Genomic DNA, 27,248 nt, shown 5'->3' on the forward strand with positions numbered 1-27,248 from the left:
GTGTCTAAATTAAACACTAAATATTTATAATATGTACATCTGCAGTTTAAACTTTTCTTACCATGGTACCTACCAAACAGTTATTCAGGCACACCACCATTGTTTTGTCGATGGATCTGCTAGTAAAAATTAAACTAAGGATAAACAAGACCAGCTTCATTCTCCATTTATTTAATTTTTATTAAAAGAAAATCTTCTAGCATGACCTGTATTTATTCATCTTATTTTATTCATTTTATTTAGAAATAGACTCAGGAAAGAAAGAATTTAGCTTAAACATTTATATTCATTTTAATTGAAAGCTCAGAAGTAAGCACATTATTATTGTAATTCTAGGACACAAACGTTAGCATAGGACAGAATACTTCCCAAAGTTCATCTCCCTTTTCTCTCTAGCTGTTCACCTCATCTAAAGACTCCGCACGCAATTTTAAGAAAAGTTAAAGTTCAGAAAATTTCAAAGTTCTTACACCTCAGGAAAATTCAGCATTCCAGCAGCTTGTCAGGATACAAAGATGGAAATCGAGGAAGAGAGTTTTTTCTTAACTCCGGACACACTCTTTTATACCCTTTTTGCCTAATTTAATCTATCTCCAAAAGTAACTATCAGTGTCTTTAACAGTTCTGATTGGACAATCCAAGGGGTGGATGAGCATAATCTCATTGTGCCAAATGTGCACGATCAGTGCAAAGAAAGTGGTCTTTTGTCCTTTCTTATGCCCATTACACTTGTATCCTTAATTAGTTATTTTCGCATTCATTCCCTCGATCGTAACACGGATGTCCATTTTGTTGGTAGTCAGCTGGACTTTCAGGGCACACTGTCCTTGACCCATTCTGCACAGGCACAGGCAGCTCATGCTCGTCTACAGTTCACCCCGCGCATGCGTACAGCGCTTCAATCTTGGAGTCACAGAAGTGTCCATTTTGTTCTAGGCCTCACGGGCTAGAACAGGAACTATTATAGAAACAAACACAATCAAACATTAATTGTTGAATTATAGCTCTTCTGTTTATCTCCCCCATACTAAGGTATCCCTGTTAGTTATTACCTACAGATAAAGCAACATATATGCGTGGTTTACTCACCATTCTTCTTCTTTTCATGCCCCAATAAACAGACAAAAGCATATTCATGCCGCTTTTGGTTAGATGATAGGATTTGCATTAGTATTGAATGTAACAACATCACTTAATTAGTTGACTATGGTTTGCAACATATGCAAATTAGTTTCCCACTTGTACTTGTGTATGTGCATTCTATTTTATGTTGATTAATTTTCAAAACCACACGATTAGTTCATGTTACTTGTTATGAGAAAGTAACTTCATGAGGGGTACACAAAATGTTGTTTTCCCACCTCACTCCATCAGTAGAAGTAGGTCTAATAGCCCTAATAATATCTACAGTGGTGCACACTGAAATCTAGTGGCTTGCGTGCCTTAATGCGTTGGTTCAGTTTACACACAGTTTTGTGGGTCACTGCTTGGACTGGAGTACATGCTGTTTTAATTGGATCTTCTGACCCTGACTGAAGGTGTTAAATTCAACAACGTTTCATCTGTTTCCCCCTTAATCTCTCCCTCTTAACTCTCTCTGCAGCTCTACGATGCTTTCCCATCCCTGATGAGCAGACTACCCCTGCCTGAATATCGAGTGTTTGTAGAGTGGGAAAAGCTTCGATCATATATGAGGACGGAGATCAAGACCCACCAGGAGAACCTGTCCGAAGAACCACAAGACTTTATTGACTACTACCTGAGGCAGATAGCACAGGTAGGTGTCTTCAAACCAGGGAATCACATGCCCCACAAATTGATTGTAAAACTGTATTAGAACATGCTACTTATGTAGAACAATAGATAGTATACGTAGGCTGCATAAACTGATAGGAATGGGAATTCAAGGCACAGCCCTGAAGTGCCTGAGATCTTTCTTGTATAATCGCACCTTTCAAGTGCATTCACATCAATACAGGTCTAAACAACACTTTTTAGTCTTAGGGGTGCCGCAGGGATCTACCCTTAGCCTCTTGCCTTTCAGCCTTTTATGTAGGGCCTCTTGCTGAGATTGTGTAATCCTTTGGGTTTACACTTTTCTCTGAAGTCACGCAAATTGTGGGTTATCTACGAAGGAAAACCGCACTGCAGAGGCCCCTAACACTTGGCTTGCCCATGTTTTGGAATGGATAAACATCAACTCGCTGAAACTTAATGGGGACAAGACGGAAATTTTGCTAGTGGGCAACCACCCCTATCTCTGGGGCTCTCATCTTTGGCCATCTGATCTGGGCACGAGCCTACCCCTTCCCAGGTGGTAAAAAGCTGGATGTCTGGATAGATGAATAACTAACTATGCTCTACCAGATAAATAAAGTGGCTGCCATCTGTTTTGGTGTCCTTAAAGTGCTAAAAAAAATCTTAGCCTGACTACCTGATCCTCTCAACGAACTGTAATCCAGGCTCTGGTGATTTCCAGGCTGGACTAGGATAATGTGTTGTACCTGGGTGTTGTTAAGTGTCTGATACGTTGACTCCACACCATTCAGAATATGGCTACTCGCCTTCTCCTTTGTTCCTCTAGGCTCAGTTTGTCAGCCAGTCTGCTACACATTCTGCACTGGCTTCCGAATGAGCAGCGAGTCCGTTTAAAACTCTGTGCTATAGGCAAAAAATGTCTTACGAATACAGGGCCAATGTATTTAAGACCTTTTGCGTCTGGCTATCTTCCAAATCGTGCACGTTGATCCATTCATCAAGATCAAGCAGTGGTTCCTAGGATTAGGAAATTGTGGCAAGGTAGCTAATCATTTGCATTTTGTGGAAAGCAGTTAAAAACTTGGCTGGTTACTTCACTATAATTCATCAGTAAACAGCTGATCGTCCTAGGTTGGGTGAATAGGCTAGCGCTGTGAAAACTCACTGGTAGCCATGTGCTCTACAAAACAGCTAAATAAGTAAATGAATAAGAGATTTATTAATATTGATTGGGAAAACATTGCAGACCTAATTTAGAGAGTATTTTAGATTATAGCAAAGTGAAGAGAAAAGTGATGGAGCCATTGATTAAATCTTAATTTCCATACTCTAGACCTAGTCTAATTTCACATGTACATACACATTCTTAAGGGAGACTCACAATACTTAAAATGCATAATTAAATTACCTGTCAATCATTCTCAATACTCTGCACTGATTATCCCTGTGCCTACCGTCAACAGAGCATTGGACAACAGAATACGTGGCAACATGCTTTGATGTAAGCATCCCACATGCATGGAAGGGTCAATGGCCTGAGCACATTGCACATAGGGCATGGCTGCATTACAATACTACTGAAAAACCCTCATTTATTTAAAATGGAAGTTTTCTACTAAGTAAAACAACAGTCCTAATTTAATAACCAAACTCAAAAATGTAATTATACAAATGTAAGTAGAAGTTATGGTAGGTAACCTTAGGTTCTGAGAAGTTCAGCACATAAGGCTACCAATTCAACCTTCCTTCCCATGGCAACGTAATGATCATGACTTTACTGATGACATCACAATTAGTGTGAGCAATGGCATCACCAGTGTCAACATCAATAACCAATCAGATTTTGGTGCCAATGAAGAACTCTCCAATCAGACCCAGAGTCCCGCTCCCAAATATGGGCCTCATTACAATGTCAGTCAGATTAGCGTCCGACTGCTATCGTGTCGGGAAGTGGTCCTGCTTCCCTAATTAGGATGTGATCGCCTTCATGGTGGTCAGAAAGTGTACATTTCCTATTGCTGCTTGTGCTGCGGGCTCCAGCACAGGCTTCAATAGGAAAATTACACTTTTTAAACATCCATGCACAGTGTGGCAGGCACCATGACCTGGCACACGGAAGCCGCAGGGGGACGGGGCCATACTAGGGACCCCCAAAGTCTGCTTCCGACAGCCTTTCTATGGTGGTCGGACCGCCATAGAAAGGCTGTTGTCAACGTACATCGTAAATTCCCACGGCAGAGCCTGAGGAAGCACCGCCTCCATTTTGGGGATTATGATCCGCCCTCAGCACCAACAGGCTCCTTGAACCTGTCGGAGGCAGAGGGGATTCCTCCCCACTCACCCCCTCCCGCAGATATCCGTTAGACCGCCTGTATCCTAATTCGGCAGTCGGACAGATGCCTCATATATAGGGCGGAACGCCACTGACGAGCTGTCAAATGGCCTATCGCACGACATCGTAATGTGGCCCTATGCAACAATTCAATCACTCACTCACTACTCACTCACTTGCAGGTAAACATTCAGTCACTGGTCCATTCCCTGGCCTACCGTTTTCCTCACACAACCAATTACTCATCTACCTGCTTACTCACCCTCCACCATCAGTCTACAACCCATTGACATTTGGTTTCATGCCTATCAATTCACTTGTTTATCCACACGCTCATGTATTAACTGTCACAGTCACTTTCATCTCTTCAATGAACATTCCACTCATCTACCTAATTTTGTCACAGGCATCCATCAAGTCACTCACCTGTATATTCACTCTTTCTCACATTAATTTATCTAATCACCCATTAGCTCACCAAATCAACCAGTAGCAGCCACCTGCCAAGTTCGAGTTTCTCTCAGACACTCTGGCTTGCCCAATATGTGCACTCAACCACTTTCTAACCTCCACATCCAGTAAGGCATTAATTTACCTACTCGTTCACCCACTCACCCAGATCTTTACTAATTCCCTTTCTAACCTCAAAACTATACCAATTATATTACTCTTGACATGTGACGGTCCGCATATGCTTGGGCTGTGGGCGGGTTGAACACTGAAATCATGTGAGGGTTTATGAGCTGTCAAGTACTTAAGGTATACTATTGACCAGAAATTATATTTGCAGGCACACAAAACTGCCTGAATGAGATATGCAAAGTGCAACTTGAAGTCCCTTATGTTTGTGACTAAACTGAAAATTCCACTATGACAGTCAGGGATGCTCTGTCTCTTGGGAACAAAACCCAGATGAGGGCTTTAGTGAACTCCCATCTAGTCCCACTGCTGGCACAGCATCCACCTCAAATATCAAAATTCAGTAAATGGATGTAATTGCTTTTTTTGTTCCAGGACTTGAGGGTGCAACTGAGTCAACAATAATATATTCTTGAATAGAGATCAGTGTAGGAATATGATAAAGATAGATCAACGAAGTGTCATAATTTCAACATTCTAACTTTCTTCTCTCAAATCTCATTCTCAGACAAAAGAAGACCCCTCCTCTACTTATGGGGAAGACAGCCTGGTGCAAGTTGTGGTTGACCTCTATTTCGCAGGATCCGAGACTACCACCACTACCTTGCGCTGGGCACTGCTCCACATGGCAAACAATCTGGAAATACAAGGTACAAAGCATAATTTTGTTGCCGGTATACATACTCTGCAGATGCACATAGACACACAATCCATCTTTAGGGGTTGATACAACATATTCACATGTAGAGCACTTGAAACTCAACGTACACTACAATTTAAAAAAAATACAAAGTTAGGAGTTACATCTACATAAAAGTTCTTATGGCCCTCTAAAAACTGAATGGAGGCTCTGGCATGCCTTCCTCACTACCACTCTCCATCCATTTTACTTGTTTATTCTTCTGTTATTTTCTATGTGTTTGTTCTCTTTACTTCCACAGTTTTCCTTTATAATCTGTATATGTCCACCTCTTAATCCATCTATTTACATAAAGCACTGTACATCTCTTTATATCCTTTGCTATGGTTGTGAATCCCTCTAAATTTTTAAGTATCCTTATTCTCTAGTAATTATCCTTCTTTCTCTAACCCTATTGTATCTCCTTTCTCTTTGAACTGTCACTTATTAATGGTAGATCACTGCACATCTATGGTTAAGTGACCATGAATAACAATATTTGGAAGCGTTTGAGAGAGATTCAAATACATTTTGGGGATATATGTTTCCACCAGCTCACAGGGAGTGGTGGTATTTTTTGGAGGGAGAAAGCTAAAATAGCATCAAGTTTGCTTTTACAAATTGGGAGTCACTCACCTTTACAGGCAGCATTGCTATGTATGTGTGACCGATACATCCATGAGGGTGAATTCCACAGCTATAAATTGGAACATATGTGTAATGAGGATGTCCCATCTAAGATTTTTTTTGCAAACTGGGGTGTTCATTTGGCTCCACGATATATTTACCCAGCTGAGGTTTAATGCTTATCTGATTTGGAAACTTTTTTGTGTGATTTCAATGGTTTTGCTGGTATAGAACCCTACTACAACCTCAAAAACACATAGCTGAAAAGAAATTGTCAAAGATGGGTTGAGCCTATCAGGATGACGTTTCTAGTGCTTGCAAAGAATAAATGACCAAAGTATGTGTAATAGTGGAACGCTAGTTGGCAGAAGCAATGAGCCACACATTTTATAGATAGCCCTTAGAATTCTTCATACAGACAACCTCTGGTGTAACAAATCTTCACTTGCGTTCCTGAAAGCCCAACTTTTTTCCTCAGTGAGATTTCTGAAGCTGAAAGGGAGATCCTTCAATAAATAGAATTGCAGGTGAATTGTCAAGATTCCATTCATCCAAACAGCATCGGAGGGGATGAAACATTGTTTACTATGCGAGGATTACATCGCGAAGCCATTACTTCGCGTTTTTTACACCGCAAGTCATTACAAAGACTTGTGCTGGATGGCACTCTAGGACAAGGAATGGTATAATTTACTATCCAACATCTTCCCTACTGTACGTAGACTGGAGTTGGAATAGTAAATTATACTACTCCTAAGTCCAGCGCCCTCCAATGTAAAAACCGCAATGTAATGTACCGCAGTATAAATGTTTGCGTTGTAACGTCATACATCCGCACTGGGGTGAGGGAGTTGTTCACGTATTTGCCTGTAGAACGTCCTGAGGACTGCTCACGTGTAACTGAAATGAAAGTAATAGGTGAGTGTGCAACTAAAAAAGACAGAAAAATAAGTTGAAACCACCCGATCAGACAAATACCCGTGCACCTAATACAGTCATCGGGCAAAAAATATATTTCATGGGCAATAATCCAATTCTCAAACTCTGGTAAGTGGAATCCTAGGCATTTACTTCTACAGTGATGTGGGATGAATGCTGCCAGAACCCAGGTAGCTCCTATGGGTGAGTATGGAGTTTTGTAAATAATTAGTGACCTGGTACTGGCTGCAGCTGTTATATCCTAAGGACCTGTTAAAAGTTTAGCACACAAACAAAGGTTTTACACCAAAGAAATGGTGTGGGACATTTCTTTAGTTTAGCACATGTTATACTGCTGCAATCATTCTCTCGCCCATATTGCTTATGGGAACCATTTCACATTCAAGTGCAGGTAGAGCGGGGCACAGTGGAGGCACATAACACTTATGCATTTAGAAAGTAGCACCATTTCTGCTAAAAATGATGACCCAACAATCTTCTTGTGTTACAACAATATCAGTTGTGTACTAATTTAATAATGTCCCAAAATGACTATCATAAGGATTAGGTGAATTAAGAGAATCCCTGCCACATGCACGTCAATGACTCGCGGATCCATTTGAATGTCTGGGATTGCGTGGATGGTGACCTGCGAGGGATAGAAGATCTCCTTTTCCGCTTGCAAAATGCAGTCACTGAAGTCACAGTCCCTGGAAGGGACAAAGGGCTGCAGTTTAAAAACAAGCATTGCCAAAGAGAAATTGGTTTTGCCCATGCGAACCAGTAGCGGCCCATCCCCTGCCAAAGGGGTCGGGGGATTGGAGGAGGGAGCTGGGGAGGGAGGGGGGATCAGGGATAAAATAAGAATAAAACAAAAATACCTGATTGCCGCCACCTCCGCCGTCCACTCCATTGTGCTTTTCCTGCTTCTGAGAGAGGCTCCTAGACTGCACTGCGGCCAATCCTGATGCTGCATGAAAGCAGCATCAGGACTGGTCTGAGCTCTGGGACTTTGTGGTCCTAGGCAGACTAGGAGCCTGTACCTGCTTTCTCCAGCCCCAGCAGCACAGCTGGGGCTGGTGAAAGCTTCGCTGCACATCATTGTTTGGCTGGTCTGAAACAACTGGCCAAACCCTCATGCACAGAGAAGAGACAAGGGAGTGCACTACCACTACCCACCACAGTGTCATCCCCCAGGATCTGCCCCCAAGACTCGTCAGACTCCTGGGGGCGTGTCCAGGGGGAATAAAATAAAATGATTATCAAAGGGGTTTAAAACCTATTTTATTTTCGTTTTATTTGCGGATGGTGGCCGTGCTCCTCCGCCCTGATGAAGGGGACGCCACTGATGAGAACGTCCTTTCCCACTCGTACACCATAAATCTGGATGCTTCAGATCTGTGGCACATTGTAGGAAGATGGCTCTGTATATACTGTAGCAAAATGAGGTATAGTGTGCACAGAGTCCAGTGGAACCCCAAAGGTAGGCAGAGTTAAAAGTTGATAGCACCTTACTCTCTATTTGTGGTAGTGTTATCGAGCATTAAGGCTTTACCAGAGGGTAGTGTTAAGCATTTGTTGTACACAATCATCAAATGATATCACACACTCAAAGAGTGAACTTCACACCAACTTGTTTTGTATAAAAATATTCTTTTAGTTATTTTATTTTCTAGAACCAAACAAGCCTGGCACAAGTAAGCAATAAATACTTTACAGTAGTAATGCAGTTTGTAAACAGTTTGAATAGCAATTGTATAAGCAACTACTTTTCAGATTACTTTTGTTTCACAGTGTAGTATGCCTATGCTGCACTGGGACATTTCCTGTAAACAGGTAAGTAAAAGCGTTTTTGTTATACAGTTACAGTTTTAAAGGATTTCTTCGATTTTCCAACTCAACACTTAGAAACTATTCACAGAAAAACAGTCAATGTTATCCTATGGAGGAAAATAGGGTTATTGGTTCAAAGGTAAGTATTCGGTTGTGGGAGCTGGTATTCTGGGGTTAGACTCAGGGGTCCCGAGGGTCACGGATGCACTCTCATTACACCCTCAGTGGCTCTTGGGCAGCCAGGTGCAAGGTGCTGAGGCCCAATGTTATCCAATCGGGGGATAGGTAGCCTCCGGTTGGTGGCGAACAGGCCACAGGGTTGTGGGAGAAAAAGCTCCTGGAGTTAATCTCAGGGAAATGGGGATTCAAGCTTGCACAAAAGGTGTACTCTCAGCGGCACTGGGGCGGCTGGGTGCAGAGTGCTGTTTTGGCGTCAGGCTCCCTGTAGCTTTCAATGGGGAGACTCTGGTTTGCGAACGCCCTGCAGGCTCGGGGACAAATGTCTTCTGGGTGAGACCTCCACTTGGAGAGGTAAGTTGGGATGATGGGGGTTGGTTAGGCACAGTCGGTTGACCCAACAAAAGCCATGGGGCTTTGGGTGCAGGAGTGCCTTTTAGGGTCTGTTCTTCTTACCAGCTCCTGGTCGCGGTTGGGGGGAGCTTCCAGATTGAGGCTGCAGGTTTCGGCTGGAGGTTTGAGGCAGGTCAAGTATCATTGTATCTTGGGTCAGGATCCCTTGGGAGACCTCCTTGTGGTGCTTGACCACTTAAGCTCGGGCCGTGGACAGCGGGTGCAGAGTGGTGCAGATTTGCAGTTCCGGCCGGAGCCAAAGGTTGAAGATGAACAAATCCAGTGTTCACGGGAGACAAAGTCTTTGGGCTGGGAGGCAGGCAGGTCTTCCGGGTTTGTTGAGGTTGCTGGCTGCAGGACACACCAGGATTTTGCTGGAGCAGGTTCGAGGTGGAGACAGGCCGGTAGGGCTGGGGCCAAGTCAGTAGGCGTCTTCCCCTTGTTAGCTTTGGTACGGCTGTTCAGTCCTTCTTCTTTTCTTCTTGTGATTTCTTGTCTGAGGTAACAAGGTTCAGGGGTGCCCCTAAATACTAGATTTAGGGGTGCTACAGGTAGGTAAAAGGTTGGGAACAATAGGTCCCTTTTCAGAAACTCACTCCCAGTCACAGCCCTGAAACCAGTCCCGGGATACTTGTTTCCGGTCCAGTGAAGACATGGCTTGGCAGTTTGGGCTGGACTGTTCCCACGAGGCACAAGGTCAAGACTGGTTTGCAAATAGATGTGTCTGAACTGGGGTGGCAAAGTGAGCTAAAGAATGATGATGGATTCAACGCACATCTGTGATTAGGGTGAGTGTCTGAAATGTTTCAGCACTCTGTCCATCATCTCCTTGTGTTTGCTTTGTTTGACCTAAGTTGGCATGGAATGCCCAGACGTGGGTCCCTTGCTCACTTTTTTCACTGGATTCACGCTAGCCTGGCTGATGAAGGGTGTTACCCAGAAACCGGCCCCAGGATACTTGTTTCCGGTCCAGTGAAGACCTGGCTTGACAATTTGGGCTGGACTTTTACCGTAAGGCACAGGGTCAAGACTGATTTGCATATAACGGTGTCTGAACTGGGGTGGCAAAGTGAGCTTAAGAATGATTATGGATTCAACCCAGATCTGTGACTGAGGGTGAATGTCTGAAAAGTTTCAGCGCTCCGTCTATCATCTCCTTGTGTTTTCTTTGTTTGCCCTAAGTTGGCAGGGTATGCCCTAGATGTTGGTCCCTTGCTCACTTTGCCACTGGATTCAAGCTAGCCTGGCTGATGAAGGGTGTTATCTAGTAACCGGTCCCAGGATGCTTGTTTCCGGGCCAGTGAAGATATAGCTTGGCAGTTCGGGCTGGACTGTTCGCATGAGGAATAGGGTCAAGACTGATTTGCATATAGCTGTGTCTGAACTGGGGTGGCAAAGTGAGCGAAAGAATGATGATGGATTCAAGCCTGATCTGTGACTGGGGTTGAGTGACTGAAAAGTTTCAGAATTCCATCCATCAACTCCTTGTGCTTGCTATGATGTAAATCGATATCGGAGGGATGCACACCCCTGAACAACGGTCTGCTTCCCCTGATACCCGTAGCCTGTATTAAGAAACAGAAAGCTCTTCCTCATGTACGTGAGCATGGATATCAGTCCCTTTGGAATGACAGCATCCAATCAATGGTTTGCAAACAGCAGATATATATCATTTTGATACACAGGGAGGAAGCCACCCCTCTCATGCTCCTTCTTAAATTGTAAGGATTTGTAATGTGCACTTTTTCCATATAGATTTGCTATTAATCATGTAACTTTCGTTTTTCTGGTCACAAATCCTATAACTTTGCTCATCACACACTGTGTTCCACAAAAACCTTTTGTAAATGGGGTCCTCTTGTTTAGCTTTAGTTTTATGTTGTCATCTCTATATCTTGCCAATATGCCTTTTGGAAGTTCCAAAGAATTTAGGGGCATTATTATGGTGATTGTCACTTTTCTGGGTCGGATTGCGTGACAGGGAAAGGGCAGGAATGTGCCATATTTAAAAGAATATGGCGCAATCCTGCATTTCCCCTCTGCGGCGCCGTTTTGGCTGCCTAGCCCCAACGCAGGTATCCTTGTACCACGGTTCAAGGGTGCCTGTGTTGCATGCAGGATTGTTTTTGTGCAGGAAGGGGCACATTCCTGTACAAAAACAATCCTGAGAGGTATAATAATCCTCTAAGTATGATGCAGAATGCAGCACACATAGAAAGATGAAGTAACAAGGAGAAATGTAAATATTTCTCCTCATTAAACCTCTCCTAGGGAGGAGTATCTTTTTGGGGCATTCCCATGTTTACCAGTTCTGGTAAATCTGGGAATGCGTCAAAAACCATGAGAGATGCGTGGGAACACCCTCCGCAACACCGATAGAGCACCTTATAAGGGCAGAGTAATGCAATGTAGCGATTTAGGCTGCCTTGCCTCACTCCAGATTTATGAAGCCACCCAGGGCCACGCAAAGTGGCCTTGCATGGCCTCATAAATCTGACTTAAAGTTAGTACCACGCTGCGTAGTGCAAATATGAAGCAAACCGGGTCATAAATATGGCCTTTGGCCCTTGGTTTGATTACCATAACCATGTTGGAAACCAAGACATCTTCGACTGTTAACCTATTTCAAGGAAGCGGGCCGGTTCGCAACCCCTATGAATAAAGCATTACTATAGTGCATTGTTAGCTGCCTATTGATAGGAGGAAGGAGCAACCCACGGGCAAAAGATTCAGTCAAAATTCTTAAGTTGGGCAGAAGCACGTAGCAGTCTGGAGTGAATGATGCATCTAAGTACCTTCACACTTGTCATCTATGTCAGCAGACCTTCAATTAAAATATGTCAGCAATTACATTATAGACTAATGTGCATTGTTGCTTAGGACGATTTTTAAATTACTTTGAGCAATCCAGCTAAGTTTGTACTAAATGTTGGGTGTCACATCGCTCAGGAACTACATTTCCTTAAAGTGCAAATATCTTTCCTTAGATAAAGTCCAGAAGGAGCTGGATGCTGTATTTGGTAATTCCCAGATTATCAATTATGAAGATCGGCATAAAGTACCCTATACGAATGCTGTTATCCATGAGATCCAACGCTACTGTAACATTGTGGGAGTTGGAGTTCCAAGAAGGTGTGTCAAGGAGACAACGCTGGAAGGGTTCCAAATTGAGAAGGTATGGACATACACTTCCATGACTTTAGAAGACCTTACATGGAGAATGTGGTGTAGGCTGTCAACCTACACTGAAATTCACAGGTCTTGATCATTCGTTCTGTACCCACTGGGCTCTGATCTCACATCTACTGAAGGACATTCTGGGAATTCTACTGAGTCTATTGCTCAGAAGTACAGCTTGAATCAAGACTAGAAGAGAATGAGGGCCTACAGTACAGGGAGACAGGCTGCTTCTGAACTTACATAAGGTAGGATGCACTACAACAAATGTGAGCAACTTCTTCAATGCTCTGTTTGAATCACAGATTTCGAAGCACTTGGAGGGATACATCCACAAACTATAGCTTGAACAGATTCTAGGCAGCTTGATCCATTCACTGACTGTGCACATACAGACAGAAATTACTGGATAGATTAAAAGCCTTTTGCGCAGAATGAGTGGCATTACCAAAACATAGATTTGAGACCATCTACAGCTCTAGTGGCGTGTGGGCTGAGATCTAATGACCTGCAGCAGACTATACATGGGTGTTGCATGTATCACGCACTTGCCAATCTATTGTTTTGTTCCTAGTTAAAATAAAACCTCTGTTTTATTTGTCTTGTCCAGTCACCATTGCAGTAAGGTTTAAGCAGATGGTGGAAAAAGTGAGTAGCAGGAGCTCTAGTTCACCAACCTTAATTGGTGAACTTTGTGTTACGTCCATGTAACCATCCCATGGAGAGTGATCATGGTAAACTGTGTTTATGGCTGCATATCTGGCCTAGTAGTTGAGTAGGTCTACCAAGACAACATCCCTAGTGGTGGAAGGTATGTAACAAAGGAGTATGCAGGGTAAAAGTCACACTTTCTGACCTCAAAGGTGTAGGGTCATCTTTCAAGGTGCAGAGTTCTAGTAACTCAGGAGGTGGTATGGTATTTGGGGGATCAGATACCACATGTTTCATTGTCAATGGTCTGTTGATTGATTGCTGGGGCAATAACAGTTTCTTCAGTGCCCTCATTTGGCTTTGAAACATGATCTGATTGAAAGAATTTCCAGTGGACCTGGCACCTTATCAAGGATCATAACCAATGATTTAACACCTGAGTTCAAGTCTGGCGTATGCCTTCAGAGATGGAGTCTATAGGGGGTTCTGTGACCTCTTGAGGTGATTACAGCATTGGCACTTGGGCCCTGATTCACAAAGATAGCTTACCACTTTGACTAACTTTCACTTTTCAGTAAGTTTACTACTTTTTGGCTGTTCACAAACTCAGAGTCTAAATTTACTCATAAAGTGTAATTTACATATCCCCACCAAATGTAAGAGCCCTGGGAGCCATACACTTTTGAGTAATTTACACTTTTGAGTAAGCTTACCGCTATTTACAGAATGTGAGGCTAAAACGACTTCGAAAGTGTAGATTATGCTTAGGCAGGAAGCGATCTCCTGAACCACTGCCTGCTTCCCCGGCTGGCCATAGCCTACATCCACACAGCGGAAGCTGTTGCTTCTGAACGTGATAATGGATATCAGTCCCTTTGAAATATCAGTATCCAATTAATGTTTTGCAAACCACAAGGAGGAGGCCAACCCTTTCATTCCTCCTTTTAACCGTGAATTACAAGAAGTATCAATCTGCAGTTTGTGAGTCGCTTGTAGATGTGTAATTGATCATGTATCTTTAATATGCTGTAACTTTAGTTTTTATGGTCGCAAAGCCTATGATTTCATTCATCACACGCTTTGTTACTGCAAAATACTTTTGTATATTGGACATTATTTTTCTTATATGTTTTCATGCTGTGATCGTGACAGTTTGCCAATTAAGTCCCAAAGAATTCAGTTTGAGTTACCCCGAGCCATGTTGCAGATAGTGAGTGTTAACCTCCTTCTTGGGAACTGGGCAATTCACAACCGCTACGACTAATGCACTAAATATAGGGTAATATTACCTGTGTACATAGAGCAGGAAGTGCAGCCTGTTACAGAAGAGTTCAGTCAAAATGCCTAAGGTGAGCAGGAGCACATTGCAGTCTGGAATGCATGGTGCAGAGTGGCCTCTAAGTACCTTCACACTTGTCTTCTACGTCAGTGGCCTTTCACTGAAAATACTTTAGTGATTACAACCCACAGAGACATATGTGCCCTGTTACATGTTTGAAAATGGCCCTCTCTGCAGGGTTCCTCCCAAACGTTTTTCCTTACCCTCCAATTTTTGCTGAATTTGTGTTTGTTGGCCTTGGGACTTTGAGCACTTTACCACTGCTAACCAGTGCTAAAGCGCGTGTGCTCTCTTCTCTGAGCATAGTAAAATTGGCTCACACCCACTTAAGTAGACCTTTAATGATGTCTCCGGCTTGTCATTGCAGATAAGTCACCCCTAGGTTAGGTGCTGGTCAACCCAGAGGGCAAGGTGCAATGTACTTAAAAATTAGGACATGTACTTTCAAGTTTTACAAGTCCTGGTAGTGAAAAACTCAAACATTTGTTTTTCACTATTGCAAGGTTTATATCTCCCATAGGATAACATTGGGATTACCTTATCACATTTTATAAGTGTAATTTCCGAATTAGAGGATATGAGGGATCAAAGTTTGGTGTCTCTGGAATCACAATTTAAAATGAAAACTTATGGTGTAATCAGCTTTTTAAATTGCAATTCTGGAAATGCCACTTTTAGAAAGTTGGTATTTTCTTGCTTTGGCCATTTGGTCCTGGTAGCCTGTCTCACATGGCTGGGTGTAGTTGACAGTTGGGCTTAATGTATTCATGCTAGTCAGCTACACCCAGTGGGAGCTTAGGTGCATCTCAATGGGCCATCCCTGGTAGGATGGGAGGGTGGAGATGGCACAGCCTCACTTACACTTAAATAGGCTGTGTCCTGTCCACACACAAAGAACTGCATACCCCCTGTAGTGAGTTTGGAGCCAGGTCAGGAAGTGAGGACGTCTGTGCACTTCAAAGGCACATCTTCGAAGTCTCCCCCACTTCAAAGGCACCACTCGGTATAAGTACTGGACCACAGACACCACCACTGTTTTACACTTCTGGATCTGTGGATAACCTGCCAGGAAGAAGGGCTGCCACTCTGCTGGACTGCATTCTTCTGGACTCCTGCTTTGCTGTTCTGATCTGCTGCCTGTGTCCCTCTTGCCTGGGTGAGAAGGACTGGACCTGCATCCCTTGAACCCAGAACCCAACGTGACTCCAAGGGCAAGTTGGCTAACCTCCTGGAAAAAACCCACTTGCATCTGCACCTGGACTCTGGCATTAGTAAGTCTGCCCTGCCAAGTGGTGCCACCCTAGTTCTGGACCCACTTGGAAATGGGCATAAGGTGCTTACCAGTGGAACGGACACATCTTCTCTGCTATGCGTGAATTGGCCGAGTGACGAAAGACTTGCATTGCAGCTGCCTACTGCATCTTGGCACCAATGTTACCTTGAGGAAACATGGATTTATGAAGCTGTATGAAACCTTGAGTTGCTTCACTGCAGGACAAAGCCTTCCCTCTTTTGTCCTCAGCTTGGAAGTAGTGGGATGCATGAAGGTTGTAAGGCTCTTCACTCCTCCAGTACACTGTTTAGTGACAGGCCAGATAAACTGCTGAAAGACACCTGTGCAATAATGACACACACTCTCAGGCTTGTGATATTGTCAATAGACGGAAGATTAAGGTCAGTGAATGGGGTCAAAGCCAGGTTTGAGGTTACAAGTTAAGACTAACCAATGTTTGGTATCTTTGTTTCAAATAAGGTGAGAAATGGTTCATCAATTTGTTCTGAGATGTAGAGTTCCATCCTGACAAGGTCCTGCTGACCCTAATCACAAAGACTTGATTCAGCTCACTGTGATGCCACCTCAGGTGAATCTCACAGATCACCACATCCAGTGTCACACATTTCCAGGCGTTCTCTGGAAGCATGAATGAGTTGGGTACTGAATGCAAGGATTAAGTTCACGTTTGTTTTATCTCACTACTCTGGTGTGTATCTCTCTGAGTGCAGAGGCTTAGTCACAGGTCAACGTCCACACCAGCCAGGTAACACAGAAAGGTTGCAAAGCGTATTACAGAAGCATATGTTCCTCTTGAAAGATGTACCCTTGATGCGATCAACATAACAAGATCATGTTGTTCCTTTTAGCGCACTGTACCTCTAAAGAAATTTACTCAAAGAGGAAAAGAGATCTAAGCCTCCTTCCTGCTTCCCAGACTTTTCCAATGTTTTCTGGGTTAGGATTGTAATTATCAAATGATTTGCCAATGTCTAGCACTGGCTACAACTAGAGGCCACGTCTTAGTTGGCTTATGTTGACAAAGGTGCCCTCATTGGTTCGCAGTACCATTTTTTTCATTTTGATTGGCTGTTAAAGGCATGCGTATGTTGACCGAAACTGCTCCACATTCGAAGATGTGTCCTATCACTAGCAGGATCCTTGACTGTTTGACACTTTTTGAAATGTTGTTTGTTAATGTTAATGTTAAAAGAATTATAACGTGCAAACAAATGACCAGAGGTGTCTAGCCGCTGCTAGGTTACAGAGATGGCCAGCAAAATTAAAACATGAAAAGCCATATCTTCAATTCCTTGGGAAAGGACTGAAGGTCATGCATTGACCTGATATGCAGGGGAGGGTGCTCCACATTTTTGAGGCCCCTGTCACACAGATCCTAGCGCCCCATGAGGTGCGATTTATTTTAGGAGAACAATGTACTTGAAGGGAGGAGCTTCTCTGTATGATACCACTTGAATCTGTCTTTAAGAACATTTGGTCCAAGATTGTGCAAAGCCCTAAAGGTGATACAAAGCGTTTTGAAGCTAACTCTCTGATTGGGAGACAATGAAGCTCCTGTAAAGCAGGTTTGGCAGACTGGAGTTTAGGAATTTCCAACCAAAGCCATGCACAGCATTTTGAAGGAACTGAAGCCTGTTGATGAACTGCACTTGCATGTTAATCCAGTTTTGACAGCACCAAGGCTTGCACTACTATTTTCTGTAGAGATGGGGGATGTAAGGGAGGATCTTTTTCACTAACTTGAGTGTATAGGCATTCACTTGATCCCAAAGACAAGCTTGTTATCCACAAGAACACCCACATTCTTTACCTTCTTGGCTGGTGAAAGCAACAGACCTATTTCCAGTGGCCAGCAGGATGGCGCCTGAAATTAGGTATCCCTTCTAAAAAAAGAGGACCTCCATCTTGATGGCATTTAATCTTAGCCAAAAACAATTGTCTAATTCACTATATTGCTGTAAAGTTTAACAAACCACTAACAGATCAAAGTATTTCACAGAGTTTTTTCTTTGCAGGGTGTATCTGTTCAACCAAATATATCCTCTGTCCTGAATGATCCTGAGCAATGGGAGACACCGGCTCAATTCAACCCTCGCCACTTCCTAGACAAAGAAGGCAACTTTATAAACAGAGCGGCATTCCTACCTTTTGGTGCAGGTAATTCTTCCACAGCTCTCCAGTCTGAAGGGATGCATGGCTTCATGAATGATTGGGAGCAGGATGAATAAATCTGTTTGTTCATTACCTATTTATTTACATTTTCCTATAGCAGTGCTTTACCGCAAACACATGGGTGAGCTCAACAAATAACTTGCAAACACAGTACAGAATAACCAGCAAGAACAAATGCAGGAGAGAAGAGATTGGAGGGTGCAAAATAGGTGTTTTTTTAGAAGCTCAATGAAGGTGAGTAAGGCAGATTGTAGAAGGGTTGTTGAAGGTACTTGCAGCTCCAGAGAAAGTTGCTTTAGTGCTAGAGATGGATCAGTGACAGAATATCAGAAAAACAAATATCGTATGGACAGAATATTGTGTCAAAAATATGAAGGACAAGAATATTGAGAGGGTAAGTTCAAATAGGTAAGTATAAATGTATTTTTGTTATATCCAAATCTACATACCTTGAAGATATATATGTATATATATATATCTATACTACTATTATAAAGCGAGAACTGGGAACCTTTGAGGCGGGTAAACTCCAGAAGTACACCACCAATCACAACACCCAATACAGCGTTGGAAAGGGGAGGTCCAGGAGATGGACATAGGCTATACATTTGTACAACATATACATTACAAAGGGCAAAGAACATTCGGGCTAAAGTAGTTCCTTGTGGGTGTTGTTCTGCTGTTAGGAAGTAGCATGGGCGTGTCAAACTAATGTGGGCGGTAACATTGCCAGAGGGGCATGTCCCAAAATGCATCACACTTCAGGCGCTTACACCTTCAACCACACAGAAAACACAGCCCCTTCACAAAACACAGCGACTTCATTAAGAATCACTGGAGACATAAACACAGTTTTGTACACAGTGAATTAAAACACAAACCGGCTGACAATGATGACAAAAACAGCGTCTTGGGCATGTTACTGAGGACCGTGCCAATACATTGTGATAGGGGCATGCCTAAAAACATTACAAGTTCGCTTACAAGTTCGCTGTGTGGCATGGGCTGGGTACTCACTTCACTCACAACATCGCTCATATATGCCGCAAATTCACCAGGGTTCCGATCCGACATAAACAAAGGGGCGCGGCTTCCTAAGCAAAAGGGGCGCGGTACCACAAGTCACAGCCCACTTCACAACGCGATCAGTATCAGTCAAGTTTGCTACACTTTCACACATTGGTCCAACACGCACGTGACTACAAAAAAAAAACAAGGATTGGTTGACGCACTCGGCACATTATTGCTAAACTGCGGACAAACGCGTAAGATGAAGGAAGCACTGTATTAGCTGCACAAAAGCGGACGCACTTTAACCGCGGAGCACATTATTAACGTCGTAAGGACCGTTCACGGAGGGCTCAATTACATTCAGGCAACAACGCGGACAAAATTGCACAATTTGCATGACATTAAACGTTCACACAGGGGGCGGGCAGGAAACCAAAAAGAAGCCGAATGAAATAAGCCTCATTTACATTGCCGAAGAGGCATGACGTATGGTCATTGACGCCGCTTTCCGTTGGAGAGGCCGAAATCAATAACCCTCATTTACATTGCCCAAAGAGGCTAAAACGTTCGCGCACTCATAGGTCTCACTGCAGCATCAACAAAAAACTAACGTCTCACGCTTCAACATAATTCAAAGGTTCTCGCAGGGGCCTGGAAAAAGGCGTACTCGGAGGCTTTGCTGTAATTGCTCCGCAAAGGCAGACAGACTTGCACAATTTGCACTACATCAAAGGTTCAACAAGGGCGCTTGCAGTCAAAGCAAAACATGCCGATTTAAATAAGGGTCCTTACACTTGAAGAAACAGACGTCATGTATGATCTTTCACGGACCTTTCCCTAATACCACTGTTCTGTAAAAACAACAATAACAATTGCTTCTCAAAACAGACAACACAAAAATAAAATAACAACATTAATTACACTCACTACTTTTAAAGGCATACATAGGGGCACACAGTACAAACAATACGACCACAAATTTAACTTACCTTTCAACATCTATTCTATACTTACTATTATAAAGAGAGAACTGGGAACCTTTGAGGCGGGTAAACTCGAAAAGTAGACCACTAATCCAAACACCCAATACATCTTTGAAAACGTCAGGGCAAGCAGATGGACATAGGCTATATAAGAAAAATATATATATGTTAGAAGGGCAAAGTAATTTTTAAGGAAAAGTAGTCCCTTCGAAGTAGCGCCAGCTAACGACGTGTGTGCTGACATCACGGGTCGGCGGCCAGGAGCGCGGAAGCCGGAAGTAACACCCTGCAAGGGCCAGAGCGCGGAAGTGACACAGTGTGAGGAGCAGACAGGAGCGCCGAAGCAACACCCTGCAAGGTTCGGAGCGCGGAAGACACACCCTGCGAGGAGCGCCCAGGAGAAAGAAAGCGACACCCTGTGAGGTCCGGAGCGCGTAGGAGCGGCCAGGAGCGCAGGGAGGACCGTCGACATCGACATGCCCAGGGGAGCGCGGAGTAAGAGCGGACAGGAGCGTGGGCAGAAGTGGCCAGGAGCAAGAAAACGGGAGCAAGGAAACAACATCCTGCGCACTTGATGCTGGTGAGTACGCTGTGCTGTGAATTTGCTCTGCTGTGACTACGCTATGCTGCTCCCGCTGCTGGCCGCTCTGCTGCGCATCTCCTGCTGCGGTGCTGCCCCCAGCCCCCTTCTGCCCCGGACAACGTCGGGACGGGCTGCTAGTATATATATATATATATATATATATATATATATATATATATATATATATATATATATATATATATATATATATATATATATAACAGTTCACATCCTTTGAAAAACCGGGACCCTCGGACTGCGGTGCACACCAGGGTCAAAGGCACCCTGTATGTATTACGTTTCACCACACGCTAACAAGCGTGAAAATGCACTCGAAATCCAGTAAATGTTCACCATCCAATTATACCATCCAACAAAGTTCGTAGGTATATATTATTTTATTCCAGCATGGAACACAGTTCATGGAACTAAACCCCCAATGCGTTTCAGCGACAACTCGCCTTGGTCACGGGTGAGTAGTGTTAGCAAATTAAACATTTAAATAAAGTTTTCAAACCATCGTGTATAAACATAAACAAAGGACAATGTGCATGAAGTAAAACACAGCGGCCATCTTGGCATGGTCAAGTACTAATGATAATGTGCCAAAGTAAAAGACATATCCATTCGACTGTCTAACTCTTGCAATGATATATATTGTCACCTCTAGCAAAATATCAACAATATAGAATAGTGTGTCAAATACCCACACCATAACAGATCGGAATATTACTTGTCCCAAGTGGGGAAAGAAACCTTTCTAATTGTGCAAAAATCATGAAAAAATCCTGAAAGAGTCCATGCTGCCATGTTCACACAATCACATTCAAGGCAGCACGAAGCACATATACTAGACTAGTGCATATTGGTGACAATGAGAAATCGGGCTGTGAGGGCCCCCATACCCCAGTGGGGGAGGGTCTACCTACTAGGTCCCAAGGGAATCATGAAAACAGATTAGGTCACACAGTTTCTAAGGTCACTCATAGTCAAGAAAAAGTCAAAATTATATATAAAACCAAAATCATGATGATGTGTCCTTAAGTCCCAAGTGGGAAATTATGAACATGACCCCATGGGTTGATCACATCTTCTGCCCAGTCTATTCTCCACAGATATGTGTCACCTATAGAGAAACAAGAGCGGCACATCAGGACTGCTAATGCCATGTACAAGCGGCCTTCAAAAAAATGTGTAAATAGAAACAAATACAATATGAAGTGATTTAAAAACAGTAGAATCATTGCTAGGAGTTTGAGAAAACAACTGACGTGATATATACATATGTACATCATTATAGGCAGACCATTGTATAGTTTACTCTCCCAAATACCATTTAAGTTCTTCTTCAGAATTTAGCCCTCCTGGGATGCGTGTATCGAGGTCAAGAATATATTTACTCTCCAATTGACGCAACCTGCGTATTCTGTCGCCACCCCTCCTCATGTTTGGAATTCTATCAATCACAAAGAATTTCAATAGGTTGCGGTTGCCCTTGTGTTTTTCTTCAAAGTGACGGGCGACCGGCGAGCTTTGATCCCTATTGTCGATCGCCCTCATGTGCTCAAGAATACGCTTTTTCGCAGGGAACATAGTGCTCCCTACATACTTTTTGGCACATGGACATACCAGCACATATATCACATGATCAGAGAGGCAGTTAAGGTGTTGTGTAATCGGTTTTTCCCTGTCTTCTATGGGATAATAGACTGATTTGACGTTGCTGCTGAACTTACAAGCTTTACACTTCATACAAGTGAAAAAGCCCTTTATCTCATTAGTCTTCCTAGGTGTAATATTAACCTCATTTCTGCTCAGCTTGTCCTTGAGAGAGTCAGCCTTCCGATAAGTAATGCTTGGGTTACTCCCTAAAACCTCGGTAAGTGTCTGTTCAGTAAGTAACACATTCCAGTTTTTTTTAAAGCTTTTCTGTATCTGCCACGAACTGGCATGGTAAGTAGAGATAAATCTGATAACCTCCTGTTCTTCAGGTTTATCGGTCTTAGGTACCAGTAGCGACTCATGGCTGATGGTGCTAGCCTTCACAAAAGCCGCTTCAATCACCTGTGGATTATAACCACGTTCCCTGAAACGTTCTTTCATTATGTCTCCTTCTCTTAAGAAATCCTCATCTCTGCTGCAGTTCCTCCGAGCCCGGAGGAACTCCCCAAAGGGGATACTGCGTATGAGTGACTTCGGGTGGCTACTGTCAGCGTGAAGCAAGGTGTTACCTGCCGTGGCTTTGCGGAATAATTTGGTGACAAGTTTATTCCTCTCAACCTCAACTTTCAAATCCAGAAACTCCATCATACAGTTACTGATCTTACCATCAAAAGTGAGGTTAAGATCATTGCAATTCAGTTCACGGATGAAATTCTTCGCCAGTATTTCAGGACCATCCCAAATGATGAATAAATCATCAATGTAACGCAGCCACGTCTTAACATGGCTGCGATACAAAGTACTGGTCTCAGCCACCCGTTGCTCCCAGTTTGCCAAGAATAGATTCGCAAAACTGGGAGCAAAACAAGTTCCCATCGCCGTCCCTTGTCGCTGTCTAAAGTAAGTCTCATTAAAGATGAAGAAGTTATTTTCGAGACAGAACAACATCATTTTCAAAATCATATCCGTATGGTCTCGAAACGAGATAGAACGTTTCTTGAGAAACCTCCGACAGGCGTCGATACCATCCAAATGCCTGATGGAGGTGTACAGGCTGCCTACATCGAGAGAAATGAGGAGATAGCTATCCGCGATGGGAACTTGTTTTGCGAATAACAATAACAATAACAATAAAAAAAAAAATTAAATGACAGATTCACAGAGGTGGGATAAGCTGTTGGGAGGTCCAAAAGCACTGCATTTGCTTAGTCGAGGCAGGAGATGATTAGTTTATAGACCACAATTCTTAGTAGATTAGGGGTCAGTTGAAGATTTCATGTTTTCAGGGTGTGAAGATGTCATATAGCTACTGTATATCTTTAGAATGCGTTAAGTTAGCATGGGCTCATTACTTGTTTAAACACCATTTTTCCTTTTGCTGCTTCTGCACACGACACATAATTGTTGATTTAGCTTTCAACTTAGTAGTTCGTTGTGGTTTACATGAGAATAATATGTTATTACTCTGATATCAGCTTTGCTTAATAAACTATGTCTGCACAGAGAGTGCTGAAGCTTCAGGAACAACACGATACTGAATTGTTATGAGGTCTGATCTTCGCGCCTTCATAGACATAACATAAGTGCAGCTTCTGCCAATTTTGGGCTTTAGGCGGGTTTTATATTGCTTTGCTTGAAGCACACAAACACACTTGATGCTGTTCGCATGCAGAGAGAGCTGGTGTATGCTGATGTGATCTCTTCATTCTAGGATCCTGAGGTATGGGCCCGCCCTAATTAAAACCCAAAGAGACCTTCTTAGCTATTAATATAATATGTGTGTTAGGGAGGGTGAGAAATAAGTGTTGTTAACTCTTATTCATTACAGCATGTTAACATGCTGTCACCATTTGCTTTCTATGGACTAGTAACTATGCTGATAACTTTGCTTCTGATAATATGTTTCCTTGTATTATCTAAGATACTGCGCCTGAGAAGACGGCATTAGTAAATAAATATTTCAAATGTTCACGTGTCCTCATTTACTCCACGTTCTGGTTTGAAATGATTGTATAACGAAAGAGTGCTCATGTGTTCCACGTAACCTGAGGTATTGTTAAGCTCATGTTCTGGTTTGTCTAAACATTGGGAGTTTGTTATGACCAATGAGACACTGTAGCTAGCTCGGTAAGGGGTTTGTTGGGTACTAAGGTGAGTTTTGGGTCACCCTAATTCGCTGAGGTTCCAATCCTCTGTGCACAGTTCTGTGGGAGAACAGAAACCCTGCTACATGGCGCCCATACGTTGGTGGACTTATATCATGACACTCGAGTAGTATATCGTTCAAACCTTAACCCCTTCACTTTCGTTTCCGGAAAACGGTGGTGTCGGTGAAACCTACCTATTTTTTGAAATAGGTCTTTTCAAGCTTGATTCTATCTAAAACGGTTTCTTTTGAATTACTACCCAGTTGTGCTACAAAGTTTCCTTTGTCTTTTTCAGTTATTCCGGTGCAATCATGGCGCAGGCTGTGGCCATCCCGCAGCATAGTCGCATTGCGGTGCGCAACCATTTACAGGCTTACCAAGTCCCGTTAGATGGCTTGGCTGTGATTTTGGTGGTGTGTGCAGATCCGGCTTACCCTTTCGAACTGTTTTATTCGTGGGTAACGTTTCCGGAAGTGGATGCTAATTCTAATGTGTTCCACACCTACACACCCTCACCTGTACCGGCTGAATATACACCGTACAGGGCACTGGAAATACCTATTGATCATTGGCAGCATCGCGTTTGGTTTGATGGCGCCCTACCCCACTCTTTATCCGCTGCGAGGTTGGGTCCTTTGTCCATTCCAGGCACAAATTGGCCTGCATTGGGTAGATTCACCCCGCACCCGAATCACGGCGCTTGTCCCCTTGCGGATATTCGTAGACTACATGTTGTCTCGATTGCCGTGATTCGTGCATTAGTGCAATACATAGGTCGTCATCTTCCGGGAGGTACCCCGGGGGGTCCGGCCGTTCATACGGAACATGGTGGTTTAAGACTCAATCCGGTTATGGTCAATTCGGTTTTTGGTAAGCGACCCGATGATAAAGATGATTTCCCTTTCTGGCTTGCCGAGAAATTTGACCAACTGGAGGCTGTGTTTCTGAATTCTACTCCTGCTGATAAACATAGAATGTTGACAATTACTTTGCCTAAGGATTTAACTCCTGAACTCGTTGACTGTGAAAGTTGGGGGAAAACTTTTGCGGCCGTTTATACGAGGTGTTTCGGCACCCCATCTATGTCCGTACTGCCTACGATCGTTAAGCGTGTTCAGGATGATCACGGACCGGAAGCAGCGGTTGAGTTGGGTATGCGCCTGTGTGGTTCTTTTGAGATTGTTAGCGATCTCATCCTCTCCAATATAAAGGGAGATGCGGTGAACTTTCAGGTGTCGAATGCTTTGGCAGCTCTACCCGATGCCGATAAACCCCGACAGTTAGCGAAGATTGTTGTGGCCGCATATAAAACTATAGGTCGCACAAGTAAAGGTCTGAAATATTTTCCTATCAAGGAGAAGAAACAACCACAGGGGGGTCTGCTACAGCAGATGTCCAGCCCAAGTCCAATAAACAGAATTGGCCTAAAAAACAGAAACAGGGGAAGCAACAACAGCAGACTCAGGATTCATATCCTGCGCCACAAGTTCCTGCGCCGACAGAGAGAATATGATTTGCGCGATCGCGCGATTATTAAATCACCTGATAGATTTCAGGTTTCTGAACAACGCTCTCCTCGTTCCTTTCAGGACTCATCGGCCCCGAAGACCGGTGGAGGAGGAGGCGGTAGGGGACGTGGTGGCCAACAAGGACGTGGCCAGTCCCGCCAGACCGACGGCGCAGCGAAGCAGGAGGATTCTATGCCAAAAAGACCGCAGTTTGCGAAAAAGAAAGTCGCGGCCTTAACAGCGCATCAATATGCCACAGATAGTGAGAACGCGGCTTCGGAATCTGACGTGGGCTCTGACCTTGCTGGACAGCGCGGCAGAGATTACCATAGTGAGAGAGGCGCTGCGTCCACTACTGAGGGTGACAGCGACTGATGTCTACGTTGTAATAGAAACAGCAGATACGAGACTTGCTCCCCCTGAAAGACTTTATGAACTTGTCCTGTTAATTGAAGGTGACATACAGCGTACCGTCAAAGGGGTATTTTGGGAAAATCTGTCTTCTACGTATGATATTTTGCTTTCGGAGGCTGACTGGCCCCCACCTTTTGTGCTCGCGGCGCCGCGAGGGGAGGAGGTAATCCTCCCCAATTTCGCGAACACTGTCTCGAAAGAGCATGCGCAGCATTTTGCAGAAGAGTGGGCTCGGGCTCTCGCACCGGCTCTGTACCGTAACCAATGTGGTTGGGATAAATTATCCCCATGCCACGAAATTCTGTTGCGGTCTCAGCCGCAGCCTCAACCTCAATATCCCATTCGGCGTGAAGCCAAAGCTTCAGTCGCGGAAATCCTTGAACAATTGGAATATCAGGGAGTTATTGAAACGTGTGTGTCACCGATGAATAATCCTCTTTTTACTGTGACCAAGCCAGACGGATCGTATCGTTTGGTATTGGATTACCGGCATTTGAACTCGCATTGCCGTAACTGTGCAGTACAGAATACTCGCGGCTCTGCCCTAGTGGATGGTCTCGTGCGTAAGTGTTTTAAAACAACGCTTGACATATCCAACGGTTTCTATGCCCACAGATTGGACAGCTTTAGCTCCCAATGGACCAGTTTTACATGCGCTGGAGTCCAAAAACAATTCCGGCGTCTTCCAATGAGCTATAAGAATAGTCCTGGTATATTTACCGCACGCATAGTCTCTATTTTGGAGGCACTCGACCCGGAGGCTTGTTCGTATGTGGATGACATATATCTCACAGACGACGAAATTTGGGAGCATCTGTGTCGTGTAAATTCTATTATTTGTAACTTTGCAGACATGGGTTACAAATTTAACTTTGCAAAATCGCACATTGCTGAGCACACAGTGTTGTTTCTGGGCTATGAGCTCACCTCACTTCTTGGAGAAATGCGCAC

At 43.7% G+C, this 27,248-nt stretch overlaps 1 protein-coding gene across 1 annotated transcript in view; it reads left to right on the forward strand.

Annotated features, from left to right (window-relative positions):
* The window catches only part of LOC144792882 (cytochrome P450 2J2-like), a 114,372-nt gene that overhangs the window by 63,281 nt on the left and 23,843 nt on the right, over nt 1-27,248 (forward strand). The window contains exons 5-8 of the mRNA XM_078668088.1: nt 1,604-1,777; nt 5,238-5,379; nt 12,344-12,531; nt 17,833-17,974. Of these exons, the coding sequence (XP_078524214.1) occupies nt 1,604-1,777; nt 5,238-5,379; nt 12,344-12,531; nt 17,833-17,974 (646 nt within the window). The remainder of the gene's footprint in view (nt 1-1,603; nt 1,778-5,237; nt 5,380-12,343; nt 12,532-17,832; nt 17,975-27,248) is intronic.

Source organism: Lissotriton helveticus, chromosome 11 (assembly GCF_964261635.1).
Source record: "Lissotriton helveticus chromosome 11, aLisHel1.1, whole genome shotgun sequence".
In the NCBI taxonomy this organism is placed as follows: Eukaryota; Metazoa; Chordata; class Amphibia; order Caudata; family Salamandridae; genus Lissotriton; species Lissotriton helveticus.